Genomic DNA, 16,691 nt, shown 5'->3' on the forward strand with positions numbered 1-16,691 from the left:
ATTCCCATAGTTTTTATGGTGTATTGTATTGTAAGTCATTGAGAAGTGACAGTATATGTGACTAAGTTCAGAGGATTTCTGCAAACACCACACCACTTTACATGAGGGACTTGAGCCTCTTGGATTTTGTGTCTGCTGGGGTTCTGGAACCACTCCCCCCAGGAGGCTGAGCGCTGCTTGAATTCCAACACTGCTTCAGAAGTCCCGTGTGGAGGAGGGGAAAGGAGTTGACTTCACCAACCCAGCAACAAAACTGAGCAAATGTGACTCCTGATGTTTGCAGAGACACAGAGACCTCTCCCTAAGGCCTGGGACTCAGTTTCCTTTTTCCTAGAAGAGACCCCTGAAGACCAGCAACAGTGAACCTGACACAGACTTGGGAATCAGACAGACAGCTCATTGTGGTCCACCCTTCCGCTGCCCACAAGCAGGGTTTCTGGCCTGTGAACTGGGCAAGATTGAGTGACTCCATCTCATGGCCACAGGGTGGACAAAATGAGTAATGAAACGCTTCCCTGGGAGGCCGACACTCAGACACCAAGCCCAGTAGACACTTCAAGAGACAGGAACCAAGGAAGGGGACTTTTGTTGTCATTTCAATATTGCTATTGCCACCTCTGGGGAAGAGAAAATGTCCAGGGGGCACCTATTTATGGAGCAGCAACTGAGCCAGAAACCCAAAATCCATTTGCCTCCAAAGTCTCTTGGAGAGAGAAACTTGGGGACACCATCTTGGGGGCTCCCAGGGGACCCTATTGGCTTTTTAATTTATTAAAATTTAAAACATTTAGTTTTATTAAATATTAATTACAGCTTGTGGTTTTATACATTTAATGGAAAAAATATAAGTACATGGCTGTGTGCACACAAACACATTTTGCTAATGGGGAATGTGGGCAGGAAAGTCGAGACACCTGGTTCACTCAGCTCTGGGTGTGTGTGTGTGTGTGTGAGAGAGAGAGAGAGAGAGAGAGAGTGTGTGGAGGGGGAGGTTCTGGTCATCCCTGTATTCCCCGGTCCAGGATCATGAAGTCATAAGACTGAATGAAGCACAGTCTATCTTGTCCTTCAAGGTCATGACAATACCCCCTCCCCCAGGAAGGAGACTCCCCCTCCGGTGTGGGCAGACCCCCGGGGTCCCAGGATCTCTCCTCTGCCCCAGCCCTGACTAGGGAGGGCTCTGGGTCTGGAGACGGGAGACCTTTTCTGGAATTTCAGCAATGCCCAGACCTAGAGCGATGGAAGCAGTTTGCAGAACGAATTTATGAAGGAGATGAACGAATGAACCGAGTGTGAGCGGCCCTGGGTCTGGGGTGTGGCCGTGCCGCGGTGTCCCGGGCGGGAGCGCCGGCAAGTCTCTGCTCATCGAGGCTCCACCCGGGCCGGGAGGCAGCCGCAGGCCAGGCAGCGGAGGCTGAGGTGGAGCAGGCGCGGCCAGCGGAAGAGGAGGCTGTGGGCGGTTCTCACGTACAGGCTGCCCGAGGGGTCCACGGCCTTGAGCGCCGCCAGCGTCAGGTAGCGGAGGTTGGTTTGCTTGCGCAGCGGGGGCCGCGTGGAGCTGATGACTTTGGCGATGGCCTGCGAGATGGATCCCTGAGCTCCGGGCCCAGGGGGCTCCCCACGCCCGTGCGTCCCTGACCGGCTGTCCTGGCCACTCACCTGGGCCACGTCCTTTGGGTTCTGTCCCACTGAGCGGAAGAGCTCCCTGGAGGCGGGGAGGTAGAAGTCCCTGAAGTAGCTCAGGGTTTCGGGGTCGGTGCCTGGAAACTCGGCCGTGGCGACCTGAGCCATGAGCTTCCCCTCGAAGTCAGTGACCACAGGGCCCGGCTCCACCAGGGAGATGCTGGGGACAGGAGCAGGGCTAGTGGGCCCGACTCCCCCACCCTCTCATCAGTCCTGCTCCCCCAGCCCCCTCCCGTGCCTCCCTCGCTCCCCTCCCTGCCTGGCTTACCCCCCACCCCACCCCCGCCACTGCCCTTCCCTGTCCTCTGCCCACCCCCCTCCTCCCCGGCTGCTCACAAGATGTTGAACTGGAGCAGCTGGATGGCCAGACTCTCGAAGAACCCCTCCACGGCGAACTTGGAGGCTGAATAGACTTCGTTGAATATGACACCTGAGGGGATTGGAGGGGGCTCTCTGGGGATCTGGGCGATGGACTTTGTGGGTCCCAGAGTAACAGGGTGATTGGGAGACAGAACAAAGAGGACCTGGGGATCAGAACCGGGGACAACTGGGGGCTGACGTTTTGGGTATATGACATTGTGTGATGGGGACATGTGGGGCCAGATCAAGGTGTTCCTGGGGTGCCAGGTGCCATCTCTTCCTGGTTCTCCTTGTCCCTATTTCCTTCTTGGGGCATGCAGGCATGGGGTCCCTAGCACCCACCAGAGCAGGCGCCATTCATTAGGGACCTTGACAGTGCTTCTCTTTGGCAGGGTGTCAAGTAGACTGGACTCCTTAGAGGATACTGGGGAGGGGACAGGCCCAGGAGCATGAATGACAGGTAGGTGGCCTCCAGAGTAGGCCCATCGCAGACATCACCAGTCAATGGATGCTCTATTTTCTGCTGAGCCCGGGGATCTCTTTAGGGCCTGGTGGGCTGTGTTTGGCACTGGGGAGTCTCAGGAGAAGGAGTTCTGATGATCTTTTGGAGTTTTGGGAATGGTTGGGAGAGTGCTTTGGAGATGTCCAGAAGTGGAGTGGATTCTGGAATGCGGATGGCTTTGGGGGCCTGTACACCACTGCAGACACGTTAATCTATCCCAGAACCATTTCTTTCTGAGCTGCGGAATCCTTCCCAACACAGCTCTCCCAGCTCATTTGGAATGAGCTAAACCTATTTGCCATCCTTTCAGCCTGGGAAGGGTCAGACACCGGAGGACTACTTAAGGGTTGGGTTCCAGGGCTCACCCTGCAGACCCATGACGCTGCTGACCACCACGATATGACCCTGTCGCCGCTTCTTCATTCCTGGAAGAACAGCTTTGACCAGACGGATGGCTCCCAAAAAATTGGTGTCAAAGATGTTCTTCATGGTGTCTATGCTGAGCCCCTCCAAGGGCCCCACCAGGCCCACGCCAGCATTGTTCACTGGAGAGAGAAGTGTTGAGTGTTACATTAGAGTTCCTCCCACTCTTCTAATGTCACTGAGGTCACTCTTCAGATCACCCTTTTACCCCCGACTCCAACTCCAAGAAGATGTTTAAGCACAGTCTAGCATTTGTTTTGGGGACCTTAGCCCAGGGTGGGAGCAAGGGCCACAAGGAACAGCATGCCCATAATGCGTGAGAAATTCAGCTCTGACCCCAAATCTTTTCAAAACAGCTACACCCACCCTCCTGAGAAGACGGCTCAGGGATTATGAGTTGTTTCTTCATCATTTTTCCTTCCCCAAGTGACTCATCTAAGTAATTTTTCCAACCACATATGGGTTTCTCCATATGTGATAATGTCTATCCCATTAAATCCACTCCACCCCCAGGTCCTAGATTATTTCTAGCATCCCTAATGGACTGATTGAGAGTCCCAGTTCTTGGCCAACTGGTCTACCCCTTTTGTAGAAGATTGGAGCTTGTGGGTAAAGCCAGAGGGCTGGACTCAGACCTTGCCGTGTGGAGGGTTTATAATTAGATCATGGTGGGGTGAATGGCCCTGGGGGCTGCAAAGTCTCACCCAGCACGTCCACTTCCCCTCCTTGGATGCCACTGAGACACTGGGCCACTGACTCATCATTGCACACATCCAGCTGGGCCACGGTGAGGGTCTTTCCCAGAGCGTCCCCAGCAGCTGCCTCCAGCATCTCCTTCTTTCTCAAGTCCCTCATGGTGGCCACCACTGGGGGCACAGAACAGAGTTGGTACAGGCAACTGGCTCCTTTCCCTGGGTGTTTCTGTTGTCTTGAACAAGCAGTTCCAGAGGATGGAGACCTACAGGTTTGCACACCTATGTTCATTGCAAATGCACACTTGTGTGCTCGTGTTAACATGCAGCCACATCCATCCATCCTACAAAAGTTTATTGAGCATATACTACAAACTATGCTTATTCTAGGTACTATTGTGTGAAATAAGAAAAAGTCCTGCCAGGCACAGAGGTGCATGCCCGTAATCCCAGCTACTTGGAAGGCTGAGTCATAGGGATGGCAAGTTCAAGGCCAGCCTGGGCAACTTAGTGAGATCCTTTTTAAAAATAAAATAAAAATAAAAAGGGCTGGGGTGTAGTTTAGTATTAGAGCACTCCAGGGTTCAATCCCCAGCAGCCCCTCCCCGGCAAAAGATAAAGTACCTTCCTTTGTGAAATTTATAATCTAATGAGTAAGACAATAAAAACATAAATACAAACAAGATTGCCATGAGAAAAATTTCACACACACCTACAGCCAACATACGTGCTTTGAACACTCAAGTAGGAATAACCACATTTGCAGCATTGACATAGGAAGTTCCAGTTTACTGAGCATTTACTATGTGCTAGGCATTGTGCTGAGCATTATCTCTAACTTGCAAGGACCCTACTAATTATTGCACTAACTTGTTTCCCCCCAAATGTCTGCACAAAATCTTCCTTTGCACAAACTCTTCTCAAATCTTGCCACTCCTCCATCAAGACATGAAATCATGTGTCCCAGTGGTAGAATGTGTTTAGCACAGGCAAGTCCCTGGGGTTGAGCCCCAGCATTACACACACATGCATGCAGATATGCAGGCATGTGATCTTGAATCAAATTCCCTCCCTCTCCCCTTGAACCACCCACCCTCAGTACTGGGGATGGAACCCAGGGCCATATGCATGCTACCACTGAGCTCCCCACCTTCCTGTTGAATTGTATGACCAGGTGGAAACCAATGGAAGTGACAAAGTGTGGTTTCTGAAGTCCAAAAAGATCTTGCAGTTTCTGCATTACTTGCTGTAACACTCTCCTTGCAGCCCTTGCCCATCATGGAGCAGCCCAGTTATCCTGAGGCACCATGCCACAAGGAAGCCCAAGCTAGCTGAGGAAGAGAGACTACAAGAAGAATTTCCAAGGTTACAGGAAGGGAGTGAGCTGCCTTCCCATCCCCATGTACTCCAGTCCCCACTCTGCCAGCTGTGGCCTTTGACTCTGAGCCTGAACACCCTCTGAGTCCTTCCTGAATTCATGACCTATGTGAGCTGTAGGTGGAAAAACAAGTGATTGTAGTTGTTTTACAGCATACATTTTGGGGTGATTCATTATTGAGCAATAGTAACTAGAATAGGTAGGTAACTGAGATTTGAACTTGAATTTGTAGCAAGCCCATGCATACCAGGGATTGAACTCGGGGGCACTCAACCACTGAGCCACAAGCCCTATTTTGTATTTTATTTAGAAACAAGGTCTCACTGAGTTGCTTAGTGCCTCACTTTTGCTGAGGCTGGCTTTGAACTCATGATCTTCTTGCCTCAGCCTCCAGAGCTGCTGGGATACAGGCATGAGCCACCATGCCTGGTGCCCTTGCATGGCCTCAGCATATATACTACATATACATGTTTGCATGCCCCTCTGTGCATGTACCCACGGTCACACATATGTGCGCTTGGGGGACATTTATTTGTGTATAGTGTTAGTCTGTGGGATTCACAGGTGTTATATAGATGAATGAGCTTACTGGCATCCTGAATGCAGTATAGTGACAAGTGTGGTCCCAGCTTCTGGCTGCCTGGGTTCATATCTCTGCTCTGCCACTTCTTAGCTGGGTGACTTTGGGCAAGGGCCTTTGGCAGTCTATGCCTCTGTTTCCTCTTTTCTAAAATAAGGCAAAAGATAGTAAGTGGCCTCTTCATAGGGGGCGATGTGAAGAGTAAGTGACATATTAGATGCACTTAAGTGACACTTGGCACATAATGAGAGTTCAAGAGCATTACCCTTTAGCAGTTTTATAGGCCGTTGGCCCACCTACAGTTACACAAGTTGCTTTCTGCACGCTGACCTTTGCCTGTCACACTCAAAGCTGTGCCTCTAAGACAGAGGGCAGAGGGCTGGGAGAGGCAGCCCTGCCAGCTGGGGCAGTGCCCTCCCCCCAGCAGCCTGAGCTTAAGTAACTGCCCTTTGCCTAATTACACTCAGCCTATTCCAGGGCAGAGGTTCCTAGGGGTGGGGCGCAGTCTGTAGCCATTTACTCCAGACCCTCAGGAAGGCAAGAACCTGGAACTAGAGGGCTCCCTTAAGTCCCCAAGGTCAAGAGAATGTAAGAGGCTTATCCTGGAGTAGTAGTAATCTGGGGGCGGGGGTCAGAGTCAACAAAGTAATTATCCATGCCCAGGAATGCCCAAAGGAGCCCTCTCGGATAAGCCTTATGGAGCAGCCCTTCATAACACATAAACCCTTGACACCCATGACACCGGTCACTCGACCCCGGTCACACTCTTCCCTTGCTTTGTTTTGCTCTTCAGCACTTGTGATGGCCAGACATACTGCAATTTCTTTTTATGTGTTTGTCTGTCTTCCCTGCCCTCCCCCAGGACACCACTACCCAGAGCTGAGATTTTTGTCTCTTGTCCATCGCTGTTTCTAACACCCAGAGCAGAGCTTGGCACACGGTAGATACGCAAGAAATATTTGCTGGATGAGAGGATGGTCCTGCAGGGAGAGGGGCCTTTCCATGTACAGCTGGAGGGGATGAGATTGCGGAGACAGCGTGGGGGCTGAGGCTCCTTGGAAGCCAGGCCCACCCCGGCTGTCCCCAGGTCCCCCCGGGCCCCTTACCCTGGTAACGCTGTTTGGGGTCATGAGCCAGGTGCACAGCAAGCTCCAAGCCAATTCCTGATGAACAGCCTGAAATCAGCACGGTCCTGGGTGAGGAGGCCATGTTGATCCCTCCCTGGACACGACTTCAGACTGAGAGGACACCCCTCCACTCTTGTCTGATCTCTCCGTCTAAGCTCCTTTTACCTGATCCCTTGCAGGGCAAAGGGGCCCCAGGAGACCTCCACTGTAGCTTGCACAACCCTGAACAGGTGGCTGGAGAAAATCCTTCGACTCTTCACAGTCCGTTTCCTTTATTTGCCAAAACCTTCTTTTTGGGGGGGCTGGGGGTATTGCTCAGCGGTAAAGCATTAGCTTAGCACTTGTGAGGCCCCGGGGGGTTCCACCTCCAGCACCACAACAAACAATATGATTCTCCATACCTGCTACACTCATAACTGTTCTTTTAAATTTTTATTTTTATTATTTTTGTAAACTATTCAGGGCCAGGGAGAATTTTAGTGGGTGTGAGGGAACAAGCGGGGGTATCCCTTCTCTTATACTATATCTACTCTGGAAGAGGAAACTCTGGTAGAGGGAGAAAGTGAAAGGAAATAGGAGTGTGGTCCTGGAAGGGTCCCTTCAGAGAAGAATGCAAGAAGTTAGACTACAAGAAGAACTTCCTAACAAGGCAGGGCAGGACAGGAACTTTGTAAGAGCCTTTTAGTTGGAGAATTCTCAGCTTCCGATGTCCCTGGGAAGGGAGGAGGGTTTGCTTGGGGAGATTTCCTCTCCTTGCCCCATCACAGGGGGCCCATCTCTTTCTCAAGCCAGATGGGGCCCCACCCCCTCCTCTCTGGGGACACAGAGACTCTTTGTCTGAGGAGGCTGAGAGAGAGGCGGTTCCTGCGTCTCCCATGAGGGGGGCATTTCAGGGCCCAGGATACGCCCCTTTGGTTCCTTTCTGGGGAAAGTTCCCTCACACCTCTCACCCTGCAGGTCTGCACTTGTCTAACTGCACAGAATCCCTCCCTGACCCCAGGGGCCTCTTCAGCTGGGGGGGGGGGTACCAGCGGGGTGAGGGAGGCTCTCCTTCACCCCAGGAATGGAAGGAATCCATCCCTCTCCCCTGGTGGCAATGTCCTGCTTTGGGTAGGTCAGACTTCCCCATTTGGTGAGGATTTAGGACAGGCCCGGCACCCATTTGGGCACCTGAAGGAGCGGAAGGTGAGGACTAGGCATGGAGGTGGAATCTTTATTCAAGGATTAAAAATGGGGGGAAAGTGAGCATTTTGCTTTGGAATCCGTGCTGGGAGTTTGGGGTGCTATCAAGACACCCAGTTGTGGGATTCGGGTGGAGAATTGAAGGTTTAGGGTAAGTGGAAACCTGATTTTGGGTGAGGTTTGAGAGAGGACAAGGACTTCTTACTGAGGGTCCTGAAGGGAAGGCCTTGGGGTGCAGCTGGGACCTACTTTGTGGGGCTAAAGGACTGGGGTACGGCAGGTGGGTGAGCATGGGGGTGAGCCTGCCTACCCCCGGACTGGGAGCCTGGGTGAGCCTGGAAGGATTTGGTAGGAGCTGCAAGTCCTGCTAATGCCAGGGCCCGGATGGAGGTGCAGGTGGGCCCTTTTGAGGGGGCTGCTAAGAAGAAAGGGTTTAGATTGGTTAATGTGAACCCCGGATTCTAGCTCTGGGTGGGAGTGACCTCCTCCTCCGCTGTGGGGTAGGACGGAACGGCCCAGCGCCTGGTCCAGGGCTCCACCCCCCGCTGGCCAATCCGCGCTCAGTGAAAACTTTCCCAACTCCCCCTCCAGCTGTCAGTTCTCCCCCTTCCTGCGAGCGCTGCCTGGCCCGGCGCTGGAGCGCAGGGCGCGGCCAGGGCGGGGTCTCGGGCCGTCTCCTGCAGATCCCGACTGCAGCCGACCTCCGCGGGTGACTGCGCTGAGCCTGGGGAGTCGTCGCACCCCGCAGACGCCCTGTCCCGTTCCCCGTCTTGCGCACGGGCCGCGCTGGGATGGAGAGCCTCTGGGGCCTGGGCCAGCCGCGGGCCGGCCTCTGCCTGCTTCTGGCCGCGCTGCTGCTTCTGCCCAGGACGCAGGCCGGTGAGCCGGAAGGGAGACCATAGTACTTGGGTGCAGGACCCAGAGAGACCCCAAAGACTGGGCAGAGTAGGGCATGGGGGCGAGTGCAGGGGACATGAGCGTTGCGTGTGAGCACGGTGAGGTGTGGGACACAAGTGTCTGACTCTGAGTGATTCGTGGGTGTGACAGCTGGGGGCGGGGGTTGTCCTGGAGGCGTATGACTGTTTCCTGGCGGGTGGATGAAAATGAATGCAGTTTCTAGGTGTGTGTGTGTGTGTGTGTGTGTGTGTGTGTGTGAGAGAGAGAGAGAGAGAGAGAGAGAGAGAGAGAGAGAAAGCGTGCTCAGCGGTTTGGAGTGAGAGCGTATGTGCTCCTAGATGTGGAGGTTGACCTTGACTGGTTGATTGGATGGTAGGGTGGTCCCCAGGAGGGTGTGTATTGCCAGATACGAGTGTGCAGTGTTGGGTCTGGGGCTGATTTGGGAAGTGATTGTGTGTTTGCTCCAGGTATGGTTGTGTGTCTCCGGGTGACCCCGGGAGGGCTGTAGTTGTGCTTTGGGGGTCTAAGTCGTTGCCCATGAGAACATGAGTGGTCAGTTCTGAGACTGATGGTGAGGAGGGGTGAGCGTGGGAGCGGGCTATTCGGGGCGCCACAGTTCCCTTTACGCGTCCCCAAGTGGCTTCATCTCATTCTCCCTCTTCTTCCTTTGCCCCAAATGGGCTCGTGCTTCCCTTTCTCCCCAACCCCTCGCCCCTCCCCCACCCCGCCCTCCCTAGAGCCAACATCAGCACCATGGACAGGGCCTCGGGAGGGCTGCGGTGAGGGGCGAGGTGGGCGGGGCGCAGGGCGGGGCTGGGCGGAGTGCGGGCGGGGGCCGGCGGAGAAGTTGTTCCCCACCCCAGCTGCGCGAGCCTGGGGTGTTTTTCCCTAGGAATTTCTCAGGGGCCCCCCAGGGGTCCCGGGGGCCTCAGGACTGGTGAGTCAGCGCTGACGCACGCCCAGCTGCGCGCATCTGGCCAAGCGCCCTACCGCGTCCTGCCGGGTTAGGGGTGAGGGGCGCCCCAGGGGTCAGGGGGGACGTAATGGCTCCTGAAGTGATAGATTTTCAGGGATTCCCTGATCTGGGGGACTGGAGGCTAGGCCCTCCTGGAAATCCCTCCCTAAGGTGAATTCAGTCCTCGACTTTCACACACCACACTTTCTCACTTTCTTTTGAGCCTAGGGAGGTGACTGACCGGATGGGTAATCCCCGATTGGCCTTTGCCCAATTCCCACGTCCGCACATCCACATGCTCATGCAATCTCATGCATCCACTCAGAATATAAGCCTCCTGAGACGCCAGGAATGGAAACACCGTGGCCCAGCCCAGGCAGCCCACCAACCACCCCACACATGGTCACTGCTTTGGCCCATCTCCTACACGTTTGAATTCTCACACTTACTTCCCCTGGCATCCATACAAACATGGCCAACATTTACAACCAAACACCCACTCGCTGACTTGGTCACATTCTCCCATGAACCATGTGGTAGTGTCTCCTGGCTGTAGAACCACAACCCCATCACACATCCGAGCCATCACGATCACAGACCAACTTGGACCACCTGCAGGATGGCAGCTCACACGTGGATATCCACCCCTCAGCCATTCTCTTATCCATTCAGCCACCCACACTTGCACAATCTCCTGTGTGTACTTTTTTTCTCGCACACACTGACACCTCTTCTCTTCCACCTGAGTAGATCCCAACCATGTCCCAGTCTAGACCCTCCTGCCTGCCTCCCTCTGTAGCCTAGACCCCACCCAGCCTTTCCCTGGGGACTTGACCAGCACAGGGGGGAGGGTTATGTGTGTGCGGGTGGGGTAGGATGGGGGGAGAAGCGTGGGCTGGTCCCTGACAGACCCCCACCTCCTGGCCCTGCAGGCAGGACTCAATGCCTCTTGTGTGTCTCCTTGTCATGAGGCCAATCATGGAAAGAAAGGGCAGTCAGTTTCCGAAAGGTCATTACAGAAGGGACACAAGATTGAAGCAGGAATCTTTTGGGTTAGATGCCAGGAAGGACTTTTGAAATGTGAATGAGCAGTTGCTGAAGGAGACCCCCTCGTACTGCATGGAGGCTGGGGTCTGGGGCAGGGGAGAGTCTCTGGGCAGGGTGAGGTGGTGGATGTCAGTCCTCCCTTGGGCCCCAGGCTAGAGAAGGGGCAACCGAGATTGTTCCATGGGGGAGTGACCCTTGTGGTCAGCAGAGCCTGGGAGTCCAGATCTCAGTCCCAGGGGCCTGTAACTCAAATGCCTCTTAATGACAACCCAGCCACAAAACAAGCAATTAGGAGTGGGGGCTGGCAGGCAGGTTGGGGAGATAGGGAGAGAGAGAGAGAGAGAGAGAGAGAGAGAGAGAGAGGAGATTTACATGCAGAACTATAGAGATAAAAAAAAGCACAGAGTTAGAGACCCGCAGAGAGAGTCTGAGATGGAAAGAACCAAACAACAAGGTGCTGAGAGAGCAAGGGAGGAGGGGTGGTTTGATTCAGAGTAGGATGCAGAGGACTGGGAAGATGGCACAGAAAGTGGGATCGAGAGAAGGAAGGAGCAGAAAGGAGAGAGAAGGAGAAGGAGGCTGCTGTGTCAGGAGGGAACAGGGGCTGGGATGAGGCTCTGGAGTTTGGAGAGTGAGTGTTCGCCCCAGGAGGAGCTGGGATGAGGGTCTTCGTCTAAGCCCCTATCCTCCCCATGTCTGGCCCCTGCCCCAGCTCCCAAGGATGAGTTCAGCAGAGCTGCCCCTGGGGGGTGAGGTCATGGCAGACTCAGCAGAATTTAGCTCCTGCCAAGAGGCTGGGTCAGGGGGTTAGTGGGACAGTCTGCAGAGGGTGGAGGGGATGTGATCAGGCAGGGGCTTTGGGCCCAGGGGAAGCCCCCACCCGCCCCTGCCCAGGCCATGTGGTTTCATTTAACACTGGCCTGGCTGCCTCGGGTGGGGCTGGGAGGATGGCCTGGATTCGGATAGGGTTGGGCCAGACTGATCTATTCCTCTGCTGGGATGAGAGAGGGGGGAGGTTATCAGAGAGAGGTGATCAGAAGGAGGAGGTCAAAGTGATAGAACTGGGAGGTCACAGGTCAGATGGAGGAGACTGGGAAAGGCCAAGGGATGGGGTCAGCGGGTAATCGGAGGGAGAAGGCCAGAGGAAGGAATGGGAGAGAAGCCAGAGGGAGGAGGTGAAAGTGGGGAGCCCGAGAGAGAGGGGAGCAGGGATGGGCAGAGGAGGGAGACTCACAGTGGCGGGAGTTACAGGAAAGAGGTCATGGGTGATGGTGGCCAAGGAGAAGGTCAGAAGGAAGTCAGGGTAGGTGATGGGCAGAGGAAGGGGGTCTTGGGGGACGGTGGTCAAAGGGCGATGTTCAGAGCAGCTGGGGGGCCAGGAGGAGGTCAGAGGGAGCAGGCAGGAGCTGAACTTCTATGAGCCCCTCCTTCCCGTGTGGTTCCCTTGGCGAGGGGACTCCAGGCATGGGAAGTCATCCCAGGAGCTGGTGCGGGGGAGTGGAGGGAAGGGGACAGTTTGGCTCCGGGGCTCAGGCCAGGAAGCTTTGATTCATCCCAGAACTAGGTCAGCTTTTTTTCTCACCAAAAACCAAGGGGGAAAAAAACCCCGGAGTCAACAGACTGCTCCAGGCGGAACATCTGTGCGGCGGAGGGGGGGGGGTTGCTGGTCCCAGGCCGCCTCCTTCTTCCGGAGCCATAAACACACTTGGGGTGGGGGGAGGAGGGGGTCCCCAAACTTGAGCCCCTATCATGGAGTCCTGGGCTTGTTCTCACTGCTCTCTGCACCCTGGCTTCTCTCTGCAGCCGATCCTGTGGATGTGCTAAAGGCCCTGGGCGTGCGTGGGGGCCAGGCTGGGGTCCCCAAGGGACCTGGCTTCTGCCCCCAGAGGGCTCCAGAGGGTGACGGAGCATTCAGAGTGGGCAGGGCCAGCAAGCTCAGCATCCCCACACGGGAGCTGTTCCCAGGTGAGTGCCGGCTCCCGGGTGTCCTCACTGGGGAGCGTGGAGCCCTCTAAGCCTCCTGTACTGCCCACTCCTTCTGTCCATCCAGATGGACACTTTCCCGCGAACTTCTCCATGTTGATGACTCTGAGGGCCCAGCAGGCCAATCAGTCTGTCCTTCTATCTATTTATGACGAGAAGGGTGCCCGGCAGCTGGGTCTGGCACTGGGGCCAGGTCTGGCCCTCCTAGGTGACTCCTTCGACCCCCTGCCCCAGCAGGTCAACCTCGTGGATGGCCAGTGAGTATCGGAGGAGGGGTAGGGTCCAGGGAGGGTGAGGTGAGCAGCACCGGCACTGAGACCCTTCCCTTACAGATGGCACCGTGTGGCGGTCAGCATAGATGGAGACACAGCGACCCTGGTAGCCGACTGTGAATCTCAGCCCCCTGTGTCGGGCCAGAAGCCTCGGTTCCTCAGCACAGCTGGACTCACTGTTCTGGGGACCCAGGACATCAGGGAGGAGACTTTTGAGGTAGAGGGTTCCGTGCTAAGGGAAACCGAGGCAGGGGTGACTGAATCTGGAGAAGGGATTGGAGAAGGGAAATGCCCAGCCTCAGCCCAGCCCAGGGATGGGAGAAGCAAGTGCGAGGCTTGGTCATTGTGGGTGGCCATGTGCGAATGGAGCACACAGAGCCACAGACAGTGGGTCATGCTGTGCTGCGTGCTTGTCCGTCAGGGAACTGATCTGAGACAGGGCGGGTGACTGCTGTGTGCCATTGTGAGATGTGTCACCTCCAGGAGGCCAGGGACCTCATCTATCTCGTGCCCTTCCTGGAAGGGCCTGCACAGGGTAGCATCTCACCGTGTGCCTGCGTCAAGGGACCAATGCACCTTCAGTGGGGCATCGTGGGTGTGGTTGTGGGGTGATGTGATGAGGCACAGATAGCACCTGTGCTTCTCTGAGTTGCAAGGGTTTGCTGTGATGCGGCTGCCATCCTTGTACTTAGTTAGGGTCTCTGGGAGGGGGGCAGTGCCAAGGCTGCATGCCAGGAGGTGGGGGACCGTGCCAAGGAATGGGTGAGTCAGCCTGTGTCCCTGTCCCCACCCCACCCTCTCCCAGGGAGACATCCAGGAGCTGCTGATAAGCCCAGACCCTCAAGCTGCCTTCCGGGCCTGTGAGCAGTACCTGCCTGGCTGTGACAACCTGGACCTCGTGACCACAGGGGTGAGTAAGGGACTGTGACCTCAGGTCACAGCCTGAGCCGCCCCTGGCTCCAGGTGGCAGCAGGAGTGAATTCTAAAGCCCCCAAAGATGAGGTTGAACAACCTCTGACACCAAACACAAAGCAGAGGGACCCCTGACCCCAAACAGACCCCAGGCAGGACTGGCCTTGGACTCAAGGCACATAATGGAGTGATCCTTGACCCCAGGTCACCAGGTTGAGTGAGAACTAGCAGGTCCTGTGCCAGCATTGTCCCTAGGTGACAGAGTAATAGCTTCTCCACTGGGGGACGCACTAGACCTGACACAGACCCTCCTTCCAGGCCCCTCAGGGCGAGCCAGAGACCACCCCTCCTCGGCGCAAGGGCAAGGGGAAAGGGAAGAAGAAAGGGCGAGGCCGCAAGGGGAAGGGCAGGAAGAAGAAGGACAAGGAAGCCCTGACCCTGGGAGCACCTGCCGGCTCCCTGGAGAACCAGGTAAGGGGCCTGCACTTGCCCTTCGGCCTCTGCTGCCCGTCTCTGGCCTCCGATTCCCTCCTCTGGCCCTGGTTTGGAATCCAGGCTTAGACCTGAGCTCCCACTCCCCTTAGCTGACCGCCAGCTGATGACCATCAGGGATAGGGGGACCCTGTCTTATGGGCTTTCCTAGGCCTGCTCCCCAACCTCCAGTCCTGGGGTCTCCTCCAGATGACCACCTGATTATTAGGGGGGTTTTGATGAGGGCTACTATTTAGGGGAGTCACCAGCTGGGGTGAATCATGACGGGTTCATTGGTTAGTGAGTCGTTTTGGGGGAGTGGGGTTCACTGACAGGGGTCATTGGTGAAGACTATTCCTTGGGGCAGTTCCTGATCGGGGTACTACTTGGCTTCCCTGGAGTGCTGGTCAGGAGGGGCACTGAAGAGGGCCAATATTTGGGATGATCCCAGTTGGGGGCCACTGTAGGAAGACATTAATGGAGGTCATTGTTGATATTTTTGGTGTCCCTTGTTTAAGGTTAATGGTTAGGGGTCATTAGTTTGGGGGTTTTGTTGGGGGGGTCACTAGAATGCATAGTGGGGTCACCCATTGGGGTCATGGTTGTAGGGGTGATTTTCAGGGGATCATGGATGGGGTCATAGTTCGGGATCTCTGATGGGTTATCAGGAATTAGTGTTCAGGATCCTTGGTTGGGGAGCATTAGTTGGGCAAGCACTCCATGTTGGAGGATCACTGGTTGGAGGAATGATTGATTAAAGGTCACTGGGAGAGTTGATTAGGTAGGGGAGGCACTAATTAGTGCTTATTGTTGGGGGATATCCCTGGCTGGGGGTCTCTGGGAAGGTCACTGGCTGTAGGAGTAATTGGGGTCCATTGCTGGAGGTCATTAGCTGGTGGGTCACTGAGTAGAGGTCCTTGGCACAGGTCACTGGGGACTTTAGTCAAAAGGTCACTGGTTGAATCACATCTCAGTTCCAACCTTTCTGGCTCTGAACAGGGATACCATGAATAGTATGCCCCTTCCCCGCCACATCCTCAGCCCCAGCCCCTCACTTGGGCCCCAACTGCCCTCTTCCTCTGCCTTGACCCAGTTCTTGTGCAGCTGTTGAGGCCAGAAGGAGCTGGCTGACTGTGGCCTGGCTGGCTGACTGCTGAGTTCTGCCTTGGGAGAGGACATGTGGGGTAGGCTTCCGGAGTCTGGCCCTGAGTCCTGGACCTTGACCTTGACCACTGAGCTCTGGAGCCAGCCTGGTTCTGCCTCTCTGGCCTCTGAACCTGGCTCAGCCCTGTTCCTCCTCTGTGCAGGATGGCTCCCCCTGCTGGCCGTCCTGATCCAGACCCCAGGGCCTGGCCTCCATGTTCTTTGGGAATCCTCCTGTGTTCCCCTCCCCAGAATGAGAGCTCCCTGAGGTCAAGGCCTGGCTCCTCCTTTGCTTCCCTTCTGTTTCAACCGGCCTGACCCCAGACCTGACCCTTCCTCCATGCCTGCTCCAGACCTCTATGGATGTCCCCAAGATTGAGACGCCAGTTCCAACTCTGACTCCAACTCCCACGCCTTTGGTCTTCACCACCACTGTGACTGTGGGCGGCAACGTCACCCTCCTGGAGGTCGGTGGGAAGTGGACGGTGCTGGAAGGGGTGGGCCCTGGGGTAGTGGTGGTGGCGGCAGACAATAAGGAGGCTAGGGACAAACTTTGACTGTCCCAATGTCCTCAGGGGGGACTGGATGCTGAAGGTGGAACCCAGCTAGAGACTCCAGAGCTTGAAGGAGAGAGGGAGGAAGAAGGAAGCGGCCCCACCATGGGTCCCAAGTTCCGGGCAGCAGAACAGCCTTCACAGGCTGAGTTCCAGATCTTTCCTGTGAGTCTGGGGCCATGGGGGGTCTGGTTAGGTGCAGGGGAAGGGACTCCTATCTGGAGCCCCAGGGGCCTCATTCTTTCTCTGGATTCTGTTTGTCTTGCTTTGAATGCCTTCCCACGACCCAGTGCAGTGCAGACCCCAGTGCCTACAGTGTGACAGGGACTGTGTTAACAGATGACTTCGCCGGTAGGGTGAGGCACTGGGCTTTCAGACTAAGCGGATGAGAAACCCCTTGAAAGGGAACGTCTGACTTGGAGGTCTCAAAGCAATCTCCCTCTGCTCAATGGCACACGGACAGTAGGGGGAGCCAGAGAGGCAGAAGAAGCCTGTGGTCCAGGCAAGACAGGAGCCAGATTTGGGATAGG

General features: G+C 55.5%; 2 protein-coding genes across 4 annotated transcripts in view; one reads left to right on the forward strand and one right to left on the reverse strand.

Annotated features, from left to right (window-relative positions):
* Positions 1–817: 817 nt before the first annotated feature.
* Positions 818–6,905, reverse strand: Rdh8 (retinol dehydrogenase 8). 2 transcript variants are annotated; one of them, XM_071610039.1, is made up of 7 exons: positions 6,725–6,905; positions 5,628–5,765; positions 3,673–3,834; positions 2,911–3,090; positions 2,020–2,113; positions 1,660–1,843; positions 818–1,578 (listed from the first exon to the last, which is right to left on the reverse strand). In XM_071610039.1, the coding sequence occupies exons 1-7, from the start codon at positions 6,825–6,827 to the stop codon at positions 1,363–1,365; spliced, it is 1,077 nt and encodes a 358-aa protein (XP_071466140.1). In that variant the 5' UTR covers positions 6,828–6,905; the 3' UTR covers positions 818–1,362. The 2 variants fall into 2 exon arrangements, with proteins under 2 accessions (XP_071466140.1, XP_027810848.1); XM_027955047.2 differs by lacking the exon at positions 5,628–5,765.
* Positions 6,906–7,762: 857 nt separating this feature from the next.
* Positions 7,763–16,691, forward strand: part of Col5a3 (collagen type V alpha 3 chain) — a 38,323-nt gene continuing 29,394 nt past the window's right edge. Inside the window, exons 1-9 of one of the 2 annotated variants that reach the window (XM_071602856.1) lie at positions 7,763–7,930; positions 8,519–8,806; positions 12,630–12,791; positions 12,877–13,066; positions 13,142–13,298; positions 13,887–13,991; positions 14,312–14,464; positions 15,961–16,074; positions 16,183–16,326. In XM_071602856.1, the coding sequence (XP_071458957.1) occupies positions 8,719–8,806; positions 12,630–12,791; positions 12,877–13,066; positions 13,142–13,298; positions 13,887–13,991; positions 14,312–14,464; positions 15,961–16,074; positions 16,183–16,326 (1,113 nt within the window). In that variant the 5' untranslated portion in view covers positions 7,763–7,930; positions 8,519–8,718. The remainder of the gene's footprint in view (positions 7,931–8,518; positions 8,807–12,629; positions 12,792–12,876; positions 13,067–13,141; positions 13,299–13,886; positions 13,992–14,311; positions 14,465–15,960; positions 16,075–16,182; positions 16,327–16,691) is intronic. The other variant, XM_027955268.2, reaches the window with a different exon arrangement.

Source organism: Marmota flaviventris, chromosome 1, assembly GCF_047511675.1.
Source record: "Marmota flaviventris isolate mMarFla1 chromosome 1, mMarFla1.hap1, whole genome shotgun sequence".
NCBI lineage: Eukaryota > Metazoa > Chordata > Mammalia > Rodentia > Sciuridae > Marmota > Marmota flaviventris.

Excerpts from the sequence above, each read along its gene's own strand:
- Rdh8 (XM_071610039.1), bottom strand. The coding sequence starts at position 6,827 with ATGGCCTCCTCACCCAGGACCGTGCTGATTTCAGGCTGTTCATCAGGA. Across the intron at positions 3,835-5,627 it reads ATACTGCATTCAGGATGCCA|TGGTGGCCACCATGAGGGAC; the intron begins GTAAGCTCATTC and ends CTGTGCCCCCAG. Across the intron at positions 1,844-2,019 it reads CTGCTCCAGTTCAACATCTT|CATCTCCCTGGTGGAGCCGG; the intron begins GTGAGCAGCCGG and ends TCCTGTCCCCAG.